General features: G+C 41.5%; 1 protein-coding gene across 4 annotated transcripts in view; it reads right to left on the reverse strand.

Annotated features, from left to right (window-relative positions):
• The window catches only part of lpin2 (lipin 2), a 101934-nt gene that overhangs the window by 24726 nt on the left and 50224 nt on the right, over nucleotides 1–26984 (reverse strand). For all 4 annotated transcript variants that reach the window (XM_041189575.1, XM_041189574.1, XM_041189576.1 and 1 more), the window contains 11 exons: nucleotides 21163–21470; nucleotides 19086–19193; nucleotides 16640–16763; nucleotides 14860–15223; nucleotides 12162–12261; nucleotides 11799–11986; nucleotides 9251–9344; nucleotides 7925–7994; nucleotides 6273–6362; nucleotides 5208–5272; nucleotides 1429–1573 (listed from right to left, as the gene is read on the reverse strand). In XM_041189575.1, coding sequence (XP_041045509.1) covers nucleotides 1429–1573; nucleotides 5208–5272; nucleotides 6273–6362; nucleotides 7925–7994; nucleotides 9251–9344; nucleotides 11799–11986; nucleotides 12162–12261; nucleotides 14860–15223; nucleotides 16640–16763; nucleotides 19086–19193; nucleotides 21163–21470 — 1656 coding nt within the window. The remainder of the gene's footprint in view (nucleotides 1–1428; nucleotides 1574–5207; nucleotides 5273–6272; nucleotides 6363–7924; nucleotides 7995–9250; nucleotides 9345–11798; nucleotides 11987–12161; nucleotides 12262–14859; nucleotides 15224–16639; nucleotides 16764–19085; nucleotides 19194–21162; nucleotides 21471–26984) is intronic.

The raw sequence follows: 26984 nt of genomic DNA on the forward strand, positions 1-26984 counted from the left end.
CAGTCTCAAGCTGCTAGATTAGTTTGAAATTTATCCCATTTAGCACAGTGGTAGTGCCACACTGCACAAAAGAGGGTATCCTCAATGTGAATCATGGAGGGCTTCTTCACAAGGATTGTGCGGTGATCACTCCTACCGACACTGGCATGGACAGATGACCTCCTCGCCTGCTGCAGATGCAAGTATGTTTTTCCCTCTTGCTGGTTACCTCACTAGCTGCCACAGACCCAGCTACATCTAGCAGCTATGTCCTTTAGGACTTGGCCAGCTCAGTCTGTGGTGGTGTTACTGAGCCACTCTCTGTAATGGACCTTGAAGCCCCCAATACATTCTGCACCCTTGCCACTCTCAGTGCTTCCTCCAAGTAGTGTTCAACATGGAGGAGTACTGATTCATCAGCTAAGGGCAGGAGGTGGTATGTGGTAATCAGCAGGGGGTTTCCCTGCCCATGTTTGACCTGATGCCATGAGACTTCATGGGGGCCAGAGTCGACGCTGAGGACTCCCAGGGCAACTTCCTCCTAACTGTTTACCACTGTGCCGCCATCCCCGTTGGGTCTGTCCTGCCGATGGGACAGGACATAACCAGGGATGGTGATGGTGGTGTCTGGGACGTTATTTGTAAGGTATGATTCCATGAGTATGACTATGTTAGGCTGTTGTTTGACTAATCTGAGGCAACTCTCCCAATTTTGGCACTAGCCCCTAGATGTTAGTAAAGAGGACTTTGCAGGGTCGACAGGGCAGAGTTTGCCATTGGCGTTTCCAGTACCTAGGTCGATGCCAGGTACTCTGTCCAGTTTCATTCCTTTTAGGCTTTGTAGTGGTTTGATACAACTGAGTGGCTTGCTAGGCCATTTCAGAGGACTTTTAAGAGTCAACTACATAACTGTGGATCTGGAGTCACACATAGGCCAGTCTAGGTGAAGTTGGCAGATATCCTTCCCTAAAAGACATTAGTTAACCAGATGGGCTTTTACAACAATTGTTTCAGGGTCACAATTAGACTTTGAATTCAATAAAAATCTGGAATTAAAATTCCACCATCTGCCAAGGTGGAACTTGAACCCAGGTCCCTAAAGAATTACACTGGATCTCTGGATTACCTGTGCAGTGACAAAACCACTACCCTGCCGCTAACAAGGATTTAGCAGGCTATGTTTCAGAAAGTAAACAGCAATGCATTTCAATAACTTTAAGCATATATGGCAATTGTTAGTGCAATTCAGTATATGCACAAGCACAAATGTCTCGGAACAGCAACTAATCAATCAATCCATCCCTTCTAAAGTCAGGTTCTCGGCACAGAATTAAAAAAAAGATCAACATAGTTCTGATTTTCCAACACCAGTGTGTATAGGCATTGTAGAAGTGAATCTAGACACTTCTAATTATTAAAACAGGAAAATCATATGAGAAAAATGCTTACAATTTGATCTGAGGATAATCTCAGAGACTTCTTATAAGAGATGGAACATCCCTGATGTAGGTTCTCTGAGAATTTTGGATCACTTGCTATTGGTTCATTAAAGTTAGTCGAGTCTTCATCAGTGGAGGAATCCCCTTCTTTGGATCTAATCAAAATGTTGATAAAATGGTAAAAACACATTCAGAGAGATGGTGGCAAACAGCAAGCATGAATTTATAAGCTTCATAAAAAGCATCCCATATTATAATTCACATTAGTAGTTCCACAGCTGACGTCTAGTGAAGTCAGAGATCTCATGTGAATATTACATATTTACTGATGTGAACAAATAGAAATAATTTTTTCAATTCAATTCATAAAATTACACAGAAAATTGAATACAATTTAAAATTACTGGTACAGACAGTAGATATGCTGAATAAATAGCTTTAGCAATCCATGTCCAAACGCAGCAAGACCTGGACAATATCCGGGTTTGGGCTGACAAGTGGCAAGTAACATTCACGCCACATAAGTGCCGGGCAATGACCATCTCCAACAAGAGAGACTCCAACAAGTGAGAACCTAACCATCGCCCCTTGACGTTCAATGGCATTACCATCACTGAATCCCCCAAATCCTGGGGGCTACCATTGACCAGAAACTGAACTGGGCTAGCCATATAAATATGGCTAAAGGGCAGGTCAAAGGCTGGGAATCCTGCAACAAGTAACTCACCTCCTGACTCCCCATAGCCTGTCCACCATCTACAAGGCACAAGTCAGGAGTGTGATAGAACACTATCCATTTGCCTGGATGAGTGCAGCTCCCACAACACTCAAGAAGCTTGACACCACCCAGGACAAAGCAGCCTGCTTGATTGGCACCACATCCACAAACATTCACTCTCACCACCACCGACACATAGTGTACACTGCCTGGTGTTATCTACAAGACGCACTGCAGGTATTCACCAAGAGTCCTTAGGTAGCACCTTCCAAGCCCATGACCACTACCATCTAGAAGGACAAGGGCAGCAGTTAGATGGGATCATCATCAACAGGAAGTTCCCCTCCAAGCCACTCATCATTCCGGCTTGGAAATATATCACCATTCCTTCACTGTTGCTGGGTCAAAATCCTGGAACTCCCTTCCTAACAGCACTGTGGGAGTACCTACAACACATGGACTGCAGTGGTTCATTGCAGCAGCTCACCACCACCTTCTAAAGGGCAACTAGAGATATGCAATAAATGCTGGCCCAGGCAGCAAAGCCCACATCCCATGAATGAATAAAAAAAAAAAAACTGTTCACTAAGCTTGTCCACAGATTTATGGACTTTTCCGCTGGAATTTGTGGTTATTAGAAATGCAAAACAGAAATGTGTCCTCCACAGGGGACTTGGGTGAATAGAACAAGCAATACTCCTTAACCAGATTAAGAACATTTTAGCAAGGGTAGACCTTATGGCCTCAAGTCTGCTTGGTCATTCAATAAGATCATGTTTTGGTCTTTGGCCTCAATTTCACTTCCCTGCCCACTCTCCATGAGAGAGACTCCCTGAGACACCAAAAATCTATCTACTTCAGCCTTAAAAATATTCAATGATGGGGCATTCACCACACTCTGGGGTAGAGAATTCCAAAGATCACAACCTTTTGTGTGAAGAAATTCCCCCTCATTTAATTCCTAAATGATCAGCCCACTTATTCTGAGACTGTGCCCCCATAATCTAGATTCCCCAGCCCAGGGAAATGACCTCTGTGTCTACTCTATCAGGTTCCTTCAGAATCTTTTAGTATTTCAAACGAGATCACTTCTCATTCTTCTAAACTTTAGATTGGGTGAATTAGGCCTACACCATCTCTCAACATAGCACAACTCTTTCTCTCATTGCAGAAACTAATCTAGTTTCAGGCTTCTTGTTCCCCCACCCCCACCAAAAACACTCAAAACCCACTGGCTTCTTGCACTTGTTTGGGTGATTAAGTGTTACCTAATTTGAATGTATATAATATTTGTTATATTCAGGTAATTTATTTTGCTAATTATTCCAGCTAGGAATGCACAGTGCTGCATATGTGCAGTACAGTCTTTCAACTTGTACATAGGTTCCTTCATACATTTCTGGCCAGGAAAACCAAACTCTGGCTTTAACATTGATTCCTATGGGAACCCATGATTCACTTAAAGTTGTTTCACTTAAAGTCAGCACAACCAAAACTTTACCTCTTTTTGAATTCTAGGGTGTAGGCCATCAGGTCCTGGAGATCTGTCAGATTTTAGTCCTTTACATTTCACCTATACCTTTTCTCTGGTGATATTAATGGTTTTAAGTTCCTCACTCTCCTTAGCTTCTTGATTATGTTGGATAATTTATATGTTTACTGTAAAGAGGCACCCAAAGTATTTCAATATGTCTGCCATTTCCTCATTCCCCATAATTTCTCCTGTTCCTGCCTCTGTGGGATCAACATTTATTTTAGTGACTCTGCCTTTTTATATACTTGTAAAAGCTCTTAAATCGGTCTTAATATTCCTGACTAGTTTACTCTCACCCATTTTCTTTTCTCTCAAACATTTTTGTCACCCTTTCTGGTTTCTAAAACATTCCCAATCCTCAGGCTTACTACTATACTTTGCAACATCATGAACCTATTATCTTAATCTAATATCATTGTTAGCTTCCTTAATAAGTTATAGATGGATTTTTCTTAGAGCTTCAATTTTTTTTAAAAAATGGAATGCATTTTTGTTGAACATTTTGAACGGTTTCTTTCAAAGGTTTCCGACTGTTTATTCACTGTTACACCTTTTGGGTCTATTGACCCAATAGCCAACTCTCCACTCGTACCTATGTAATTGGTTTTATTTAAGTTTAAGACTGGAGTATGTCACTTTCAAACTTACAATGGAATTCAATTGCATTATGATCACTTTTTCCGAGTGTGTCTTTGACTATGACATTACTTAAAGAATTCTTAATGAGAAATACAGGACCTTATTTTAAACTATGCAGGTTAACGTGTTATGAGTGAGTTAAAATCTGGCCTAAGCCTGAGCCAGAAAATACCAGTTTGAATATTAGTTCAATACTAAATTAGGTATGGGAGTGATTATGGCTGCAGGGCGGAGCAGGGAGTAAAATCAAGTATATATTCTGAACGTTTTCTGACTGTGATGTGTGGATAATGATAAAAGCAAGATAAAAATGGAGTGGGGGTGCAGACTCCATTCCCACATTAGTACATTCCTTCCTCTCACCCTCCACAACATCAATACATGCGTTCCTTTTGGAAGTGGCCATGGGTTACTCTCAACCTATGGACATTGAGGAATAGCAGCAGAATTCTCCCCCATATAGTTTCTGGTAAGGAAAAATTAAAATTCCTCCACAAACAAGGATGCCGAAATATAAGAGGCTCTTCAATGCAATGCAGTCTAATTTGGGGAGGAAGTGGCATAGTGGTATTGTCACTGATTAGTACTCCAAAGACCCAAGGTAATGCTGTGGGGATGCTCCAGGGTTCGAATCCCACCACGGCAGATGGTAAAATTTGAATTCAATAAAAAAAATCTGGCATTCAAAGTCCAATGACGACCATGAAACCATTGCCGATTGTTGTAAAAACCCTTTAGGGAAGGAAATCTGCTGTCCGTACTTGGTCTGGTCTATAGGCTCCAGACCCACAGTAATGTAGTTGACTCTTAAATTAGGGATGGGCAATGAATGCAGGCCTAGCCAGCAATGCCCACATCCCATGAACTTCATTAGAAGTTGTGGCAAAGTAATATTTACCTGCTGGTGACCGAGTTTTGATCAGGTTTGTTTTCTTCATTCAATTTCTCTTGTTTTGTTTCAGGCTGCGAATACACATAGAAGCCATTATTATAGAGGCGATCACAGGGAACCATAGAATGAGAAATTGCTGTCCATGTCTTCAATTTAACAATCCACAGAGAGTACACAATTTAGTCAACAATTTAATCTACTCAAGAAAGAGGATTCAAAATCTTCTTCCCCTACTGCCCACATTTGGCAGGAGTGAAAGCTGCCAAAAAGTGCTTTTTCATTCATTTGGGAATTTACTGTCACCACTGGGAGACCTACTGCTAGTTTTCACGTGTTGGCCCCAAGAAATGATGGCTAGGGTGCTGGACACCAGGGAAATTCACCAGTGCCCCAAGCTCTGCGGTTGGCAGTTTGCATTTAGTAGGTGTGGAAGAAGTGACGGCAGCAGCCTGGCAAGGAGTGAAATCCTGATTGATCAGTCAGGCAGGAGCAGGCCTTACTATCTAAATTTTCCAACATTCTGTAGTGCAGGAGAAATCCCAACCGTTCTGTCAACCCGGCAAGAATTTTCTACCAATTTTCTATCATTGTCAGCTTATAACTTTTAAAAACATAGTTACTAATACGATCATTACCAACTGTAAATTTAATTCATCTTGTGGAGCCATAGTGGAAATAACGGGTGCCCTCAAGTTCAGGGCTTGACATGAATAACTATGCTAAACATCATTACCAAAGTCTAAGAATAACTTTTATAGAACATCCCCATTACAAGTGATAAAATATTTTTAATGCATATTTGAGTACTAAATGTTTGAGATTACTTAGGGAAAACACTGAATGGGTAAATGTTAATATTTGGAAATGAGGGAGAAAAATATCTTGCCACTTTGAATCTAGCACTCAAAATGCTGAAAAAGAGATGGCTTCACATCTATTAAGCACTTTCTTAACTGAGCAATTAGACACCATGTAACCACTAAGAGTAGTTATGGAAAAACACCTGAATCAATTAGAAACTCAACTTTATTCCTTTCTATCCATTAGGAGACAAATTGGCAATACTAATACCTGTTTAACAACACTGTCCTTCTTGCGCCAGAACCACCACCTGCCAGACTTCTTTGGCATCTTCACTTTTACCCAGTCATCAATTGTTGCCTACAGGTACAGAATGTGTGTGTTTTAAAAAAAAACAAAAACAAATCTATTACATGCATTATAGAGTTAAACAAAAACAACATTCCCCATTCATAGGCTTGTTCAACTATTACCATATTTTCCAGTTTCCTCACATCTAGAGATTGCATACTTCATTTACAGCTGAAGTTATTTGCATTCTATAATTGAAATTATAGAATCATAGAATGGTTACAGCACAGGAAGCAGCCATTTGGCCCATCGTACTTGTGTCAGCTCTTTGTAGTTCCACTCCCTTCCGAGACCCTGCAAGTCTTCTCTTTTGAATAATTATTCATTTCCATTCTGGAAGCCACAATTGAATCAGCCTCAGCTAAACTTTCTGGTGGTGCATTCCAGATGTTAGCCACTCACTATAGAAAAGTTTTCCTCATGTTGCCTTTGATTTTTTAAACACTCACTTTAAATTAGTGTCGTCTGGTGGAAGGGTTGAAAGCCAATGGGCACTGTTTATCCCATCTATATCTATTTTCTGTATGGGGAGGTTAGGAGTCAGATGACCAGTGGGTGCCCATGGCTCTGCTTCAAGCATGTTTGAAAGCCCTAAACATGAAGGCCCTAAACATCGACTATCACAACTGGGAGTTAGCAGCGATGACACTTCCTGTGGGCTGGCATGACGACCAGTGGCTACAGCAGCGCAGCAACAGGCGCCAACACTGAAAACATCAACTCACAACATCACTTGGCAGTTTCAGATGTGCCACTTGTGGCAGAACCTGCCTCTCAAGGATTGGCCTTCACAGCCATCAGCACAGGTGCACCGAATGAAGGCAATCCACCTCAATAGGCCATTTGCTGTATGTCCATTATCTCTCTCAGATGTTACCTGAAGAGGGGTTTTGATAATGAAAATAGCTGATCCCAATTTACAATGTTTGATGAACAGATAATCAGAGGGCATAAATATATGTTCACCAAACTGATTTATTTTAAAAGCCTAGAGAGTTGCAAGAACATGGGATACCCTTCCAGAAAGGCTGCTGCAAACAGAATCCATAATATATTTTAAAAGGGAAGTGGATAAATATTTAGTTAAAAAATGGTAGGGGGAAACAGCAGGGAAATAAGATTAAATGGATAGCTCTGTGGGCCAGTGCAGGTATGATGGGGCCAAGTGGCATCTTTCTGCCTTGCAACTTACTGTGAATTTAGCTAATCTTCACCAACCAACATCTGGCTGTAACTTTTTTTTTTTAGGGTCACCTAGCATCCACAAGGGAACTGTCATCTTTGTGCACATAGTTGTAAATGGATTGACAAAGAAAATCTGGCATTATGATAGTCTCTTTGTGATTCCTGAAAATCTTTGGGGCGGGGGGGAGAAGAGAGAGAGATTTTACATTGGTGCAAACAACATAATAGATTTTAAAAGATACAACTTCTGGTCGTAATACAGATAGGTGATTGCTCAAACATTGCACTGTCAATTATAATTAGATTCCAATTTTATTTGCAACAAATTGAATCTTAATTAAGTAATCTTAAAAGTGAGTGCTGCAAGTCAGCTTTTTTTTTTTTACCTTGGGTAGACACTTTTGGAAAGCCTGCATGCTGAGAATCATGGGAGCAGCTAACGTCCAGTTATAGTATCTGTAAAATTAGATACTTAAATAACTCCAGAGAAAATAAGAAAGCTTAAACAATATTCCTTCAGTATAAAAGAAACATGCGGGATTGAAAAGATGATCATAATTTTGGCTATAGCAAGAATACTGGACATAAAGCTGAAAGGGTCTTTCACTGATCAAAATATTATATTAAAGAAATAAGTTGCATCTCAGGAGTACACCTCATGGCATTCACAGAATTTCAGAACAGAGACATACACATAACCGGGAAACAAAGTCCATTTGCTTCAATGCTTAAATACTCCATACTCCTGGTTCCTCACCACTTTCAGTTGATTTAATCCTCATCTTTCCCCATAATACACCAGCAATAGAATCGTTCATGTTCTACTCCAAAGAGATTACAAAATCTTCCCTGTTGGAAAGAATCAATTAATTCTAGGAATAAATGAAACTTACTGCAGATTGGATGGATTAGGGCGCATGGCTTCGCCATAGCCCTGGAACACAGAGACAATTTAGTGACTCTTATCACTGCTCCTGTTCAGGTAACCTAACAAAACAGGGTCTACCACTTGAATGTTTCTGAATTCTGTGCCCTCAGTGCCACAATTGATGTTGAATCTATCCACAGCCATTCAGGGGTGGATTAACACAGATTGGGCATGCGCCCCATATGAAGTTCACTATAACTCAAAAAACTGCATACAATTGTTCGATCTGTTTTGATTCCATATAATACACTGAAATGTTTTGTTTTCAATGCAACATTACATTGCCTACGCAATGTATAAACATTCCATGGCCCCATTTCTTCACCCATTTTACATGTGTGTTATCTAATCTGGCAGCTCCTAAATGTTCTTAGCGTCTAGGGCCCCAAGAATTATGCTCGCTCTGCAGTTGTGCGAGCAATTTACAAGTGCTTTTACTTATTGTTTCAATGCAGTGGTAAGCAAATTGACATATGTTGTCACTAAAAGCTTGCAACCATACAAGATATCAGAAACTGCTAGATTTGAAAATAAAAAGTTCAGTTGATCACAAATTGTAGCTTGCTACTCAATAAAATGAAATGTCTGCATTTAATGTTACATAATGATTTAAGATTGGAGAAGAGTGGAGGGTTCATGTTTTGTTAGGAGTATACTAAATTGAAAAGAGACAGCAACATATCTAACTGTGCTCTAAAATAAGCATTGTTTCAGCTAAAATACAAATTCCCTTCACACAAACTCAATAACGAAGAGAACAAGACCATATTACTAAATACCCTACCTGTTATTAATTCTTAGAACAAGGTTAGGATCATCAATAATCCCAGGATTTTCTGCAAATTTATGATATGTAACAACATGCTGCAAGAATTTCTCTGCAAAAGAATGCAAAATACCATTTAACACATTTTGATGCTTGAATGATCTTTGTCCCTTTTGACATTACCTACCAATAAGTTAGGGGTCTATTTTAAATGTGTTAACCGATAAACAAACGATTTACCTCCTCCTGCTCTCCCTTTTGAAGAGGAGCAGATGAATCCTATTTTCATCCAAGTTACTTTCTTGTTCATGTTTCTCTGGACAAAACAAAACCTGATCCCAAGCCTCAGCTGATCTTTATAAGCTGTTTGGGGAGGACTCAGTGAAAGTTTCCCCTTAATTTTTTTTTCTGGCCTTCGCCCTCAGATGGGAGAAGTACCGAGTCTTCATCGAAGGCTTTCCCACAATGAAGATGCTGAAACTGGAAACATGGCTTTCCAAGGATTCAGAGCACAAAAGGTTGAGGGCTCTGGCTACAATGGCAAAACCGTCCCCCTTGGTGGAAGGTTCAAGATGAGAGGGTACAGATTTAAAATAATTAGCAAAAGCAGCGGTGACATGAGGAAAAACTTTTTCATGCAGCGAGTTGTTAGGATCTGGAATGCACTGCCTGAGTGTGTGATGGTGACAGCTTCAATTGAGGCATTCAAGAGGGAATTGGATTGTTATTTGAAAAGGAAGAATCGGCAGGGCTATGGAGTGAAGGCAGGAGAGTGGCAGTTTTAGACTATTGATCCATTATCACTCCCATATTAAAAGTGGAGAAAAAAACCAAATCAATGTTAGTTTAACCAGCAATTACTACAATGTGGTTGTGAAAAGTTTGGTTTGACCATCAGCATCAGAAAGACAAACGTCATGGTCCAGGATGTTGTCATGTCGATTTCTATTGGCATTGACAATGTGATGCTGGAGGCTGTTGAGCGCTTCACATTTCACAGGCTCCACAATCACCAACAATTTGTCACTTGATGCTGAAATCAACATATACATCGTAAAAGCTGCGTCTGTTATGTTCAAGCTGAGCAAGACAGTGCGGGGCAACAGCAATCAGGCAGATCTCCAAACTGAGTCCACGAAGCCTGAGTCTTCAGCTCACTCCTCTACAGTGGTGAGACTTGGACAAATATGCTAGGCAGGGGAAAAGGCTGAACAGTTTTCATCTTTGCTGTCTCAGACACATCTTGGTCATCTGGAGCCAAGATCACCAACTCGATGTCCTGGAGCATGCTAATTCTATCAGCATACAAGCCAATGAGGTCTGTGCTGGCTCAGCCACGTTTGTTGGGTATACAGCCATCACCCATCCAAAGACCTTATGAATGATGAACTGACCATTGGGTCAAGACCTCATGGACAATTATACACCACTACAAGGACACCTGCAAGAAAGTTATGAAGATGGCAGAGATTGACACTGATAACTGGGAGACAGTTGTTGATGGCTGTGACCTCTGGATGCTGACTGTTTGGAAGGGCAGTGGAAGGGGCAAGCAGGAACGAAAAGCTCAGCTGGCAGAGAAGATAGCTCAGTGAATCCTGCACCTTCTCAGCCCACTGTCTTCCTCTACAGCAAATGCAACAGAGATTGCCATTCCAAAATGGGGCCCCTGAGCCACACCAGGCAATGCTTAACACAGAGTTGGCCACTATGGTGCCAACAATCACATAAGAAAGGCTGCCATTCATTAACAGGAAATATTTTAAGATATGGGCCTGGATTTTTCTGGCATGCAATAAGTCATGACATCAGGGCCCAACATGGGTCCCCAAGACCATGCAGGTGGGTAGCAGAACCTTTGCAGTAATCTTCCTGGCAGCAGTGAATTAAGAGGCCACTGCTGGGCATGTGGTCCAATTAAGGACTGCAAGTTGCCTCTCCCTGCTGCCAACCAGCAGGCTGGAAGCTCCGTAACCTCAGCAGGTCTGCATGCTAACGGAGGTGGCTGCTCATGGCAGTTCCTGACAATCAGAGGGATAATCTCTTCAGCACAGGCAGTGGGGCCACGGGGTGCCCTTTGCCGCCACCTCCTCAGCAAAGCCCCTGGGAAGGCTGCACCCTTGCGAGGCAGCAAGGGGTCTGCTCTGCCACTGGAAAAATGTTGGTGGCCCGGGAAAATGGATGTCAATTGGCCTTTGAAAATGACAATTTGATGCTGCATTGACAATATGATGCTGGAGGTTGGTGACAGCTTCATCTATGGGGAAGTTAGATAAACACATGAAGGACACAAGAATAGAATGAAGGTTGACAGGGTGAGATGAAGAGGAGAGGGGTGCGGTGGGGGTGGGGGGGAGGTGGAAGAGAACTTGTGGAACAAAAACACCAGTATTTTGCCAGTGGGCCCAACGGTTTGTTTCTGTGCTGCAGACTCATTATTAATCATGGTAACAAAGGACAACTTTTCTTTTCTTAAAATTTAGCAATGAGTGAAAATGTAAATCACACTTTTCTATGAAGTCTTCCATAATTTTTCTAAGCCTTCAGTTTCCATCTTTTGCCTTACCTTTGGAAATCTCAGTATTTTCACTGAGACCCCCACAAAGTGAGAACATTAGGTCTGGCAGGTCAGCTGCCGAATCAGAGAGGCATTCTGTCCCACTATCCATTGCTGCACTTCCCACCGACTGTGGTGACTGAGAACCAGAGCGTGTGTCAGATTCAATCCATCGTTTGGAATTGCTGTCAAACTCACTGTAGAGGAAAAAAGAGACAGTTTTCAGTGCTCAGACTGCATTACTGAAGAGGGCTATACACAACTTGGCCATGCATCATTGTGAGCTTAACATCCTGGATTTTTGCTTATCTTAGGATTCCAAAATCAGTTCATCAAGGAAATCTTTACACACAGGTGGAGACAATGTAGTACCTTTTGGGAAAATAGCGAGCAGCAACTTCAGGTTCCAAAACAGACAGATCATCCAAATAAATGTCTTCAGGTCCCTGATGCTGACTTCGTTTCTGGAGACCTACATAAGTTTATTTCATAATAAACCACAAAAGTGTTAAATCCAACAGCATTCCACACTCTTAAATTATGTAAAAATCCTAATTCCTTCCCAAGATTTACTTTCCTGGTACAAGGGAAGCAAATATACCCACACACACCCCACATTAAGAAGAACTGAATCACAGCATTGTTACAGAAGGCCACTCACCCCTATGAGTCCATGCAGGTTCTTAACAGGAGCAATTTAGCTAGTTCCACTTCCCAGTCCTTTGTGTATTCCCATAAACTATTTTTTCCCTTCAGGTGCTTATTTAATTCCTTTTTGAAAGCCATGATTGTACCTGTTTCCACCAGATGCTCAGGCTTTGCATTCCAGAACCTAACCACTCAATGCGCAGAGATGTTTTTCCTCATGTCATCTTTAGCCCTTTTGTTAATCACATTAAATTGGTGTCCTCTTGTTCTCGACCATTCTGCCAATGGGGACAGTTTCACTCTAGCTACTCTGTCTAGGCTCCTCAAGTACGAACACCGCTTTCAAATTTCCTCTCAATCTCTTCTCTAAAGAGAAAAGAGCACCAGATTCTCCAGTCTATCCACATAACTGAAACTCATCTCTGGAGCTATTCGCGTAAATCTTTTCTACACCCTCTCTAAAGCCTTCACAACCTTTCTACATTCTGGTGCCTATAAATGGGCACAATACTCCTGTAGAGGTCAAACCAATGTTTTATAAAAGGCTCATCATTAACTTTCTTGCTTTTGTACTCTTAAGCCTCTATTCATGAAGTTCAGGATATTGTATGCCTTTTTAACCACTGCAAAAAAAATCTGCGCGCAGGCCTAAGAGTTTTGAAAGCTTAGGGATCAGATCTTGTATATGATGAGCATCTTTGGTTTCTGACATGCAAAGAGGAGTGAACATGTTATTTGTTTATTAATAGTCTGTCCAACTTGACTGAAACTAAACTAAATATTGGCTATAGTGCAGATAGAATCCGGCACACTGCCATGGACATTAAAACATTACGCTTTGAAACAGATCCCACAATTATTCATCACATTTTAAAAGCACACAAGACAGTCAAGTGGGCACAGACACATTGGGCTGAATCTTCTCAATTCTGCGGGGACAGGTATGAGGGAGGAAATCTCATCAGGGGTAGTTCCCTGACCCGATCTCTCTTACGGATGATCTTGTAAGAAGCAAGGTCTGACTGACACCAGCTACCCACCCAGCAGCAGCAGGTACAAATTAAGCTAGAGAGGTGGTTGCATAGTGGTATTGTCATTGGATTGGTATTCCAGAGACCCAGGGTAATGCTCTGGGGATTCGAATTCCACCATGGCAGGCGGAATTCAATTTAAAAAATCTGGAATTCAAAGTCTAATGATGACCATGAAAGCATTGCTAATTGTCATAAAAACCCATCTGGCTCAGTCGCTTTAGGGAAGGAGATCTGCCGTCCTTACTTGGTCTGGCCATGTGACTCCAGACCTACAGCAATGAGGCTGGCTCTTAAAATGTTCTATGAACAAGGGCAATTAGGGATGGGCAATAAATGCTGGTCTAGTCAGCCATGTCCACATTCCATGAACGAATTAAAATTGAAAAAAGTGGCTTTATTAAGTCTCCAGTTGATTTTTTTCTAATATTTAATTTTAACATTTCTAATTGTAAAAATCATATTACATGGTACATTTAATCAAGGAGACCATGTCATCATCAGTCTCCTCCTGTTTCTTTTCCTTTTCAGCAGCAACAGGGGCAGCAGTGGAAGCAGCTGCTGCAGCAGGTGGGGCACTACTGCCAGCACCAACATTGCAGATCAGACTATTGATTGCAATATTAGCCAATGCCTTGGCAAACAAACTAGGCATGAAAGCCTCAATATTTACACCAGCTGTCTCGATCAGGGCATTGATTTTGTCCTCAGTCACAGTGACCTCATCGTCGTGCAGGATGACAGTGCTGTAGAAACAGGCAAGTTCCGAGGTGGAGGCCATGGGTCTCTGCTAGTCCGATGGCGCTGGTCACCGGGAGAATCTCGGCCTTAGCGTCAATAAAAGCCATGCACTTTAGAACTGGGTAGAGCAAGCAGGGTCCCCGCAATGACCAAAGCCCAGCTGTTGCCTGGAAGTGGCCTCCCAAAGGCAAGCCAAGATACTGGTAGTGTGCCTTTAAATCCTTTCATTGGTCTCCAGAATCACTATTCTGCCTGTTGTCCTTAATCGGATGGGACTCCAAGGGGTGACTGCTTAATTGGCCGCCTCCAGGCAGAATGTGAACATCCTGCTCTGTTCCCGGTCCAGAATCTCAGCAAAATCCAGCCCATGATGCCTCAAGGCATGTATAGCACCAGAAAGCAGAGGTTCATACCACTAGATAAATAATCATTATTTAAGTTGAATATCTTTGCTTTTCTATTGATATCTCAGAATTTCAGCAGCGATCGGAAGGAAATCAACTTAACTACAGTTTTGGGCTTTTGAAAGAATCAATTTCTTTTGGATTGATAAGCAATAAAAATCAGTATTATACAGGTGAATTAATCACATATTCATACCCTTTTACATAAACAAAATAAGTAGCCGGAGCACAATGCAAAGCCATTACCTTTTTTCTTTGATGGTGAATCTAATTTTGTAATAGCTGGAGTCTCTGTTTCAGGGACTGTAGGGGCGCTGTCCATCTGAGACACTACAGAGACTCCAGTTTCTGGGATACTCTCTGAATGTGGGGATTGTGAAAATGTGTCAATGGGAATTTCTTCAGGTGATGCATTTTCGCTGTTAGCAACTGTCTGGCTAAAGTTCCCAAGCGCTCTAGCCTCAGGTTTCAATACTGTATGAGTTGTGATTTCCCCAGCGTTGACATCCACATCCATAACATCAGGACTGAGGATAACCCTGAAGTAAGTGTTTTCAGATGGTGTAATACTCAAGGTTTCTAGCTGTTCCAGCCTCTCCCTTTTATTAACCTGTAAAGTTCAAATCAAACATCCTGTAATTCCACTTGTATGTTAAAGAAACAGTTTCACTTTCATTGACTTACAAAAGCACGAATTAAGCATTTGCAAACCTCTTCAGTGAATGGAAAGTGAGATGTGTATTATTATGAACCAATGGCAAAACTTCACCAGCAATGCTCCAAATAAGACACATTGGGTGGTCAGGTGGTGGGGAAAACTAAAGTTTGCAGATGATGCAGAGATAATGGGGTGTAAGAAACTTAAATGAAAATAATAGACAGATCTGGATATAATGTGGAATAGCTCACGTCTTTCACAGATAAATGTAAGATAGTGCACCACGCAGGATTGTCTTGAATAATGCTGAGTGTGAGAAGAACCTGGGGGATTAATGCATTACTTACTCAATGCCTAAAACTAATGCTGCAAGGTTATTGGGAAAGCAAATAGTGTGCTAGTATGCATCACCAAGAGACACTATTCTTATACCATTTATACACTGGCAATCAAGCAAAATATTTGTTTAACTAGCCCCTGAAAAAAAGCAGTCGGCTGTCTCAACCACATCCTGTGGCAAAGCAATTCATCTACGTAAAGAAATCTCTCCTAACTTTTCTCTCAGCGATAGCTTACTTAGCTCCGCTTCAAAGTTAACAGTTACCTCAAGATTTACTTGTACAAATTCATCATTAATTCTTGGCTTCTGTATTCAAAACACAATACGCAAAAAAGGCACTCATTTTCGTTTCTCCTCATCCCTAGTTTAATTCTTCTCCATAAGCAGTAGTTGCTTACCGAGCAAGGACATTGATCTCAACACTGCTCAGGTGATGAACATACAATTTTTGCAGGGTACATTAACAGAATTTGTCTGGTGTTCCAGGAATATAAATCCTTTTCCCTATTATACCATCTCTCCAATCATTCAGTTATTCCTTCACCTTGTATGGAATAGTATACCACACTAGGAATGGTTGTGAAAATGATTTCCCTTGCGCCTTTGCAGTAATCTAACACTCCGATCTTAATTGTAATCTTTGCTGCAGTCAATGTAGATAACACCATCAGTTCAAGATTCCAATATCTTCAGATTAACTTGAAAAAGGGCTTAAACTATTAAAATAATCACAACCTTCATGGCAATCAATTCTAAACCAGCATACTTTTGAAAACCATAAAATCATCCAGTTTTCTAGGCAAGTGATATTTTATCCCCTCTACCGCAACCCCCCACCTCTAAGAGCTTCAATATGCTGTTTAAAAATGTTTTCATGTCAGAAAGTGCATTTATATTTTTAAGGCAATATCTCAATAAAAATGCTAACAATCTGTAGTTTTATTTCACAATATTTATTCTAATAATGTCAAAATAGTGTAGCTCTAGTAGGAAATGTAACTCAGAGTTCAATTAAATTCATTAATTACCCTTGTTGATTCTGGAAATTCTCCCCACGACCACTGCATGTGAGGCTCAGACATCAGCATATCAGATGGTTTCACCATTAATTCAGAGTCACTTTTAGGAGAAAATGGCTGGGAAATGGACATGCTAAATGAAAGTAAAAAAGGGAAAACACTGCATTTTCAATGGAAAACATCATACTTCGGAACAAACAAACATATCTGTCATTAACAGTTCTAAGTGTCTTATACTGTAGTTATTTTACCCAGAATCTAAAACACTGACACTGGAGAGCCTTGGAGCAAGTTAGTAATATATGTTTTCTTCAACATGACCATGCACAAAAAAAAAAGGGATTCTCTGCAGTCATGGCCCAAAATAAAAATTTGAAGTAACATTTTCCCTTTTATTTTCCTTCTAAAGAAAATGACTTACGCAGAGGTAATTTTACATGCACGGTCAGCTTTCTGTGGTCTTGCCCAAGAGGTCATTTTTTCACGCCCTAGTTTACACAAGGCATCCTACCCACACATTATTGTAGTGGCAGCAATTAGAAGCAAGAGCTGCAAGCTTACTCTTACCCTCCTTAGCCAAATAACAGAGATAGAATTCTTCAGCAGAAATGAGTACAAAAAAGGCATCAAATCCCAGTAGCAGCTCAGAAGTAGTGAATAGTTAATTGCATTTGAATGCAGACTGCTGCTGCTGACCAACATCCATACGTGAACTTCCTGAATAGCAATTAGAGGTAGAAAACCTAGTCAATTACAGGGATCTACTGCTATTCTGAATGAGTCTGTCAACTTATCACAGATCAAGGATCAAAGCTGAAAATTTCCTGATCTATTTGGCTCAGTGTTGTACAAGATGCATATCATTCCACTTAGTTAAAAGGGAACTCCACTTGCAAAACTGCCAAAATATTTATTCAGCAGTAGTTCAAAACTTTCTAGGCAAAAACAAAAAAAGTGTGCTTTGCTCAAAATTATCAGGTCCATTTTTGGAAGTAAATGAAGCAGTATATCAGGATGCATCATGGGTTCACCCAGGCTTGGCCAAGTTGTGGATATAAGTTTTAGAAGTGTTTGCAATAAAAATAAACTTGAATGAATATGACCTTCTGGCCAGGCCAGGAAGTTGATAACTAGCCTAAATTGACTGAATGGCTTAACTTCAGGCTCAAGCTAAGATATGCAGATTGTTTGGCACAGCAGCAAAATATCAGGATAAGTAAGCAAAGTTTATGCTTTGAATGAACTGTGGACATAATTTGTGCAAAAGGTCAGGTCCTTCCGTGATTGTTTTACAAATTCTTCTGTAACTGCAAGGGTGATGAACAGGTCATTTCGCGTTGTAAACTCATTTATAATTATTGGTGCATTTGTATTATTTCACGTTTTCAGGTAAGCCATGATGCTTAAATTGCTAATTATTGGACAGTATGATGGAGATATAATTTTAGTTTTATTCATACCAGCAGGTTACACATCAGAAGGGAAATTGTCTGCAATTTGAGAGTCTATCAGGTCAATAAATTATGTTTTATTAAAAGGTAACATGTTTAGATGTACAAGATAAGAACATTGTGAGTTAATGATGAGTTATCCCAAAGATGGTGTATATAACCAATAGAAGCTGAGTAACTTCAAATTGCTTTTTGTGGCATTCTATAAGGGCACTTCTCATGTGCACACTTGTACTAAATTTAAAAACTGCTGCTTGAATCTACCTACAGTCCACTCTGCGTCAAGTGTATTTTAGATACTCCACAATATAAAGGTCACAGCATCATACAACTATGACAAATCTATACAATAGTTTCACAAACGGAGTTTGGCACAAAAGAATTGCCGCTGTTGAAAACACAGCGATTTCCTACAATGCCATCAGGACTTTGTCAAATGCTAATTCTATTTAGAAACCAGAGGTGGTCAAAGGATTCAACATGAATGAACATTTAGTGAATACAAGATGCTGAACATTTCTAAGCTAATTGACTTAAGACACATGAATAGTGAGAAGTGATCCTCAACCTGTTGTATTTCGACATGAACAAATGCTTGTTATACTAGGATTTTCTGGTGCACCTAGCTATTAAGCTGGCTCTGTGTGTTAAGAATTATAATCCTTCTACAAAGAAACCTATGTGAGCAGTGTGATTTCAATCAAACCTCAAAATCACTGCAGACATTTGAGAGATGTATAACATATCATATACTTATTGGTGCAGATGTATTAGTATTTCACGTTTTCAGGTAAGCCATGATGCCTAAATTGTTAATTACTGGACAGTATGATTGAGATATAATTTTAGTTTTATTCATACCAGCAGGTTACACATCACAAGGGAAATTGTCTGCAATTTGAGAGTCTGCCAGATTAATGAATTATATGTTTTATTAAAAGGTATATTTTGTAGGACAGTGGAGAAAGTTACAATGCGCTTTGATTTAAGATTGTATCACGTACCATCCAATTAGAGAGCAGTCACCATCAGAATATGGATAATCATCCTTATGTGCAAAGGTTGGAGATTCTTTCAAATCACTGCCCTTTGAAGAGGTGCATGCCAACCCCCTGCATTAGGAAAATAATAATGGAATATGCTTTTTATTCATCCTTATAACATTATTCATCAACATAACCTTTAAAGTGACAACTATGTAATAGATAGAAAATATTTGCCAAGTGTTTCAAGTTTTTCTAAACCACTGGACTTCCATGATGATTGCTTTCAGTAACACTAGGGGATTTTGGAAATTTAGACACTGTGCTGAAAAGCCACATTTAAACTTTGGAAGGCCCAGAAACACAATTGGGAGGACAACAATTTTGTATTGAATTTTGAAAGATAATATTGTAATCAGAGTTGGAGTCAAACCAAAGTCCGAGGGACAAAAAGGTAATCCCCTTCCTCAGACATTTATCAACATTCACATTATGCGTTTTCTCTCTCAAGCAACAAGGAAATGAAGTTGGAGGTGAGAAACAAACACTTGCACAATGTTCCATGCAAGTTGTGCTTAATGAAAACGCAAATGAAATCTCTGGCACAAAGCAAATAAATGAAATGACAAGTGATCCAGAAATAATTAGCTGCCAAATAAATAGGCACAAACAAGGAATGAAAATAACAATTCTGAAATTCCTTATGATTGGGTAGATTAAACAGGCATCATACACAAGTGGTCCGGTTACACCATTGTTACTTCAATAAATAAAAGTTTGCATATAAATTGAATTGCTTGAAATAGACAATATACAAACAAATGCTTTAAATGAAGTGAAACAGCAATACCCAATTCCCAGCGCTCCAGAAGGCAGTGCCTTATGCAGAGCTAGGATATTGTGGCTACGAGCAGCTTGCCCTCACTGGTGGCCCAGTGAGAGTCTACAGTAAGTATGGAATGCTATTATATCATGCAGACCATCATAGCTAAGGTTGGTCAACTGCTGCAACTGTTCACTTTCCACCAGAACTCACTGGAAAAAGATGAGGAAAAGGTCATTGGATAATTTTACCTTCCTGAACTCGGAAACAACTGTGCTATCCCAACTAATCAATGAATTGTACAGATATCAGGCACCTATCAAAGTACCTTCCTGACTTCCTTCCAAAAATTACATTTTTAAAGTCTCCTAAAACAATTCACAAACTGAAGGACTGAGATTTAACAGTTAATTGCTACTTTCTGGGTGAGGGGGTTGTTTGGTACTCGTTATAAGTAAAGTTGTAAAAAGGTACTTATATTAATTACCCACAGAAAAGTTGCATCGGGTCTGCAAATTTAATAATTTCATTAAAACCAGGGGGAAGAGAAGATGTAAATCAACCAAAAACTAGTGGTGATTTGCAATTTACAGGGTCTCAACCTGACTACATGTTGCTGACTAATTTGTGCATTAACATTGGTGTCTGAATGGTGCACAGAGCTATCTTATTGACAAACTCTGGCTCAATACATTATGAATGGCTCAAGAAAATTGAACTTCCTGGTCATTAACCAGCGATCTTCTGTTTTTACAAACTAGAAAGTGTTTATAGTCAAATCTATTCTTACAAAAAAAAAGCTTACAAATTTTTCTTACATGTGTTTTGTTCCACATCATTTTAGTGGATGATGTATACTGAACATTTCTATTGAATTATAAATACATAGTGGTGACTATAATGAGAATTCTCTGGTATTCAATAACCACCAATCTGAAGTAATAATATAGGGTAATACTTAGTAAGCAGATTATTACAAGTATGTTAATTGCTAGCTCTAAAGCTTATGCAATTCCACAAAAGACACTTTCATCAGGAATAAGGTTCAACTTGCAGATATTAGTGAATTCATTGACATTTAAATACTTCTACAGGAGAACTCTAGTATTACAATGAATCAGTATTTATTTCCTGAGACACCAAGACTAGCCTCAAGGTATACTTTGCTTATTTTTTTTTTAAAACTTACTTAACTGTTTTTGAATCAAGAATAGCACAATCAAGAGTAGAATGAATTCTAAGAGTTACAAACTGTGAGATAAGTTTGTTTTTAACCTGGGAGAATGCATTGGTTTGTCTTCATCAGAACTAATATCCATTTCAAATATTTCTTCACTGCCAGCTGATGGACCTCGGTCTTCCTTTTTGCCATCTGGTTTAAATTTCTTCTTCCTCCGTTTTTTCTTCTTCACTGAACTGGTGCAGACCAAGGTCTCTGGAGTTGTGCTCTGAACTGTATTCTCCAAGTCTTGTTCCATTCCTGGGTCGGCTCGAGATTTGCCCAAGCTCAACTGTATATCCTTGAAGAACAGCCCTTCTTCTGTAGGGATGGGCGAGGTAGCCAGGTGAGGAGGAACTTTCTCCTAGTTATAAAAAAATGGCAAAGCTTTTAGAGAATAAATTACATACATAAAAAAATTGCAAGTATTTAAAATGAAAAAAATAATTTACCACATCCAGTTTAAGAAATTCTTTTGCAGTTTACATGTTGTACTTCAAAATATAGAACCATTTCCATTATAAACTGAAGGCTATTTGTTCTGCATCATCTTATTAAAAAAGCATCAAGCCCATAGAAATAAAGAGTCTAAACACAACATCTGAAGAATACCTCTTACAGCACCGGTGCAACAAACAATTACCACATCAATTACCCTATAGCCTCAGGCTTAGTTTTAGGCCGTGCAATGAGAAAGGATTAATTAACAATCTCGGGGAAAAGTGACCCATAAAATGATACAATTGTCCATTAAGATGGAGAGTGAAGATGTTGAATCCGAAACTAGGGTTCTGAACCTAAATAAAGGGAACTACAAGGGTATGAGGTGTGAGTTGGCAATGGTGAATTGGGGAACCTTAGTAAAAGGGTTGACAGTGGGTAGGCAATGGATAATATTTAAAAGGAACGTATGCGTGGATTACAACAATTATTCATTCCTGTCTGGCACAAAAATAAACAGGAAAGGTGGCTCAACCATGGATTGCAAAAGAAATTAGGGATATTATTAGATCCAAAGTGGAGACATATAAAATTGCCAGAAAAAGCAGCAATCCTGAGGATTGGGAGCAGCTTAGAATTCAGCCAAAGTGGACAAAAAGATTGATCAAGAAGGCAAAAATAGAGTATGAGAGTAAAGTTGCAGGGAACATAAAAACAGACTGTAAAAGCTTCTATAAATACGTGAAGAGAAAATGATTAGCAAAGACAATTGTAGGTCCCTTACAGTCAGAAACAGGGGAAATTACAATGGGGAACAAAATGACAGAAGAATTGAACACACATTTTGGTTCTGTCTTCACAAAAGAGGACACAAATAATTTCCCAGAAACGTTAGGGAACCAAGGCTCTAGTGAGAGGGAAGAAATGAAGAAATTCAGTATTAGTTTAAAAAAAAAATTGCTAGAGAAATTAATGGGGTTAAAGGCTGAAAAATCCCCAGGACCTGATAATCTACACCTCAGAGTGCTGAAGGAAGTGGCCCTGGAAATATTGGAATCAATAGTGGTCATCTTCCAAAATTCTACAGACTCTGGAGCAGTTCCTACAGATTGGAGGGTGGCAAATGTAACCCCACTATTTAAAAAAGGACGCAGAGAAAAAAAAAATTACAGGCCTTTTGGCCAATCAATAGTGGGAAAATGCTAGCGTTTATTATAAAAGAAGTGGTAGCAGAACACTTGGAAAGCATTAACGGGATTAGACAAAGTCAGCATGAGTTTTTGAAAGGCAGATCATGCTCAACTAACCTACTGGTGTTTATTTTGAGGATGTAAATAGTAGAATAGATAAGGGAGAACCTAAAGATGTTGTGTATTTGGATTTAAAGAAGCTTTTTGATAAGGTCCCACATAAGAGGCTAGTGGGCAAAATTAAAGCACATGGGGTCAGGGGTAATATACTGGCATGGATTGAGAATTGGTTGACAGACCAGAAACAGCGAGTGGGAATAAATGGGTCTTTTTCCGGATGGCAGGCGGTGACTATTGGTGTACCGCAGGGATCAGCGCTTGGGCCCAGCTATTCACAACAGATATAAACAACGTGAACGAGGAAACCAAATGCAATATTTCCAAGTTTGCTGACGACACAAAACGGGGCGGGGTTGTGAGAGATGCAAGGAGGCTTCAGGGCAATTTAGACAAGTTGTATGTGTGGGCAAACACATGGCAGATGCAGTATAATGTGGATAAATGAAGTTTGTTTGGTGTGAAAAACAGAAAGGGAGAGTATTATTTAAATGGTGATATATTGGGAAATGTGGATCTACAAAGGGATCTGGGTGTCCTTATCCACCAGTCAATGAAAGTAAACTGGCAGGTGCAGCAAGCAATTAGGAAGACAAATGGTATGTTGAGTTCAGAAGTAGGGGTGTCTTACTGCAGTTATACAAGGGCTTGGTGAGACCACACCTGGAGTACTGCATGCAGTTTTGGTCCCCCTACCTCCGAAAGGATATACTTGCCATAGAGGGAGTGCAGCGAAGGTTCACTAGGCTGGTACCGGGGCTGGCAGGACTGTTGTATGAGGAGAGATTGGTTCGACTGAGCCTGTATTCACGCGAGTTTAGAAGAATGAGAGGAGATCTGATTGAAACATAAAATTTTAACAGGGCTAGACAGACTAAATGCAGGGAGAATGTTTGTCTGGCTGGGGAGTCTAGAACCAGGGGCCACCATCTCAGGATACAGTACAGGCCATTTAGGGCTGAGATGAGGAAAGATTTCTTCATTCAGAGGGTGGTCAATCTGTGGAATTCTCTACAGCAGAAAGCTGTGGAGGTCGGGTCACTGAGTATATTCAAGAAAGAAATTGATAATATTTTGGATATTAAGGGCATCAATAAGAATATAGCATTGAGATAGAGGATCAGCCATGATCACATTGAATGGCGGAGCAGAGTCTAAGGGCCTACTCCTGCTCCTATTATGGTCAGGATTTTACTTATGGTGGGCTGGTCAAAGCAGGCATAGGTACTACCTGTGATTGGCTCTGCGCCGCCATTTACACAGGCAGGCCAGTTAAGGCCTGCCCAGCATGAATCAGGGCTGAGAACAGAGGGAAGAGGTGGGCGATGGTGGGAGTCCGATGACTCCCTATTCAAAAATGGCGCAGGCAGCCTTCCAACAGATGCCTATGATGTCGCACAGGAGTATGTCCGACAGCGCTCTTGGAGGGCAGGCCAGGCCAGGCAGGAGGGCAGGTCGACAGGGCATTGTGCTCTAAGAATTTGGATGGGTGCCTCAATGCCTTCCTCAGGAGGTGGCAGCATGCCGCGACATCCTTGTGCCAAGGGGCGGGAGGGGGAGGATGCACCCTCACATAACAAAACGTGCCTGGGAGGCGGTGGCAGCAAGGATCAGCTCTCATGATGTGGTGAGACGCACCTGGGAGCAATGACCTCTTGCAATCGGGAAGGGTGAGTACCGTGTTGGCATGGGTTACTTAGCACAGCAGTTAGGCCCCTCCTGACCCCACCCCCAGCCAACTGAATTTTGTTTTTGCATTCATTCATTTGCGGGATGTGGCCTTCGCTGGGTGGGCCAGCAATTATTCCCATCCCTAGTTGCCCGAGAGAGAGTGGTGCTGAGCCACCTTCTGTATCCGCTGCATGTGGTGCAGGTATGCCCACAATAGTGTTTGGGGGCGAGCTCCAGGATTTTGACCTAGCGACAGTGGTGGAGCGCCGAAACATTTCAAAGTCAGGATACTGAGTGACTTGGAGGTGGACTTCCAGGTGGCGGTGTACCCATCTATTTGCTGCCCTTGTAATCTAAACCCACGAGCACTACCAACTAAAAAGACGAGTGGCAAATGTGATGGAGGCAGCAACTGGGCAAAGAGGTAAAGCCCTGGCTGCTTGGAATGAGTGTATGGCAGTTCCAGGGTCATGAATTGGATGAGCCCTGCAATGTTTCACTCAGGTTGGGGTGGCAAGGCTGCAATGGCAATGCAGGTACAGGGTGGACTAATTAAAATGTTCCTCTCTCCTTTTAGGAGAAGACAGCACGCAATGCAGAGCCCCACTTTCTCATGACCCGATAGTAGGAGGCTCTCGAGCTGGAGAGGCGCCATGCATCAACCGGCCACAGTGAGGTGGGGAGCCACTGGGAAGTAAGAGAGCTGTGAACAAGGGTCACAATGTCTGCCAGTGCAAACATTCCACTGTTGACTGTATATTGATTTCAGCTTCCAACATGGGTTGCTCATTGATAATGGAAGGAGGAGCGCATCCTGATCCGGGTGCCAGGCATGCACATTAACAGACTTTTACTAATCAAGTGCCCTTGTTCTTCCTTTCAGCCTCACCAGAGCATGCCTGGACTCAGGAGGCAGATGGACCGCTGTTGACCAGAGGGCCCAGAAAATATAAATGCATCAACATCACACCTTCAGTGCCAGGCAGGCACCAGCACTTCAGGGGAGATAATTCTGTTGTCTAGTGCCTTGGTGCACAGCAGTGAGGGCACTTCACATTCGCTTGAGGTGCAGGCTGAGGCAGAGCGTGCCCAAGGCACCAGTAGTCAGAGGACTGCAGGGGACCAGGAACATGCTCAAATCGGTGGCTGATGATGTGCCTCTGGAGTCATCCCTCAGGCAACAGATGCTGGATGTCCAGAGTGTGCGGGAGGATCTGGCGGAAATACATGAGGAAATGCGTGTCATAGGCTCCGTGATGGAGGAGGCCATGCGGAGGATGAGCAATGCAATGACGGCTGAGCGCAATGCCCTCCTCCATGGAGAGAGTGGTGACTCTCGGAGAGGTTCATCCAGGATACCTGCAAGCCCTCACAGCGACATTGACCTCAAGTGGTCAGTGTGGGAGATGGATTAATCACCCAGTATCCCAGCTAGGAGCCCACCCATCAATGGTGAGCAGGGAGGTCCGAAGCGACCTCACGTTGGCACACGAGCTGCCTGTTGTCTCTGCGGGTTCCTCTCAGGGCACTCCGGATGAGGGCAGCAGCTCCTCCGCTCCTCTGCCAGTGACCGTGGCATCTGATGAGGCTGAGGTGACATGCCAGCCAGGCCACTGGCCACTCCCACCCAGTTGGGGCCAGCACAGGTTCCACAGGCCAAAGGACGCCCGCCAAGGTCATCAAGGTCAACAGGACAGCAAGAAGAGCAGGCTGTCTCAAATGCAGGTGCCAGTGAGGGGCAAGCACCTAGGCAAAGCACCCGCACACAAACGTAAATTACCTTAGACACGCCACGGGCTCATCACTGGTGGTTTTCTTTTGACCCCCATTTCAGTTGTTTTTCAGTAGGGGTGCTGTTCAACACCTTTTAATGGACTTTCATTTCTGTATGCAAGTATGCAATCATTAAATGTTGTGGCTCCCAACAAGCCTCTGGGTGCTTCATTACTTCTGCAGGTGAAGGGGAACCCATGATGTTATGAGTGGCTTGTTTGCCATTGAGCTTTATTGAAATGGCACATGGTTGATGTTCCTACCCAGGAAAATGTTGTTCTCGGGTACTGAGTATGGAACCTGCAGCCCTGGCATGTGTTGGTAGTTCATCTTTGGTAGGCTAGCTGAAGGAGCATTGGATCAAAGCCTCCTGGGTATCCCTGCTTCCCTGGAGGTTGCTCGGGTCAGCGCCTATCCCCTCAGCGTTCTCGTCTTCGGACTCACTACTGTACTCATCGTCTGAAGCCAGGTCATCTGCATCCACATCTTCCTCCTCTACTACATCACCCCTTTCCAGCACCAAATTGTGGAGAGCGCAGCATGCAACTACTATACATGACACACCATCTGGGGGGGGTATTGCAGTGCGCCCCCTGAATGGTCCAGGCACCGGAAGCGTATCTTGAGAAGACTGATGATTCTCTCTACCACTGCCCTCGTGGAGGCATGGCTCCTATTGGAGCTGC

Source organism: Carcharodon carcharias, chromosome 6 (genome assembly GCF_017639515.1).
Source record: "Carcharodon carcharias isolate sCarCar2 chromosome 6, sCarCar2.pri, whole genome shotgun sequence".
Lineage (NCBI taxonomy): Eukaryota > Metazoa > Chordata > Chondrichthyes > Lamniformes > Lamnidae > Carcharodon > Carcharodon carcharias.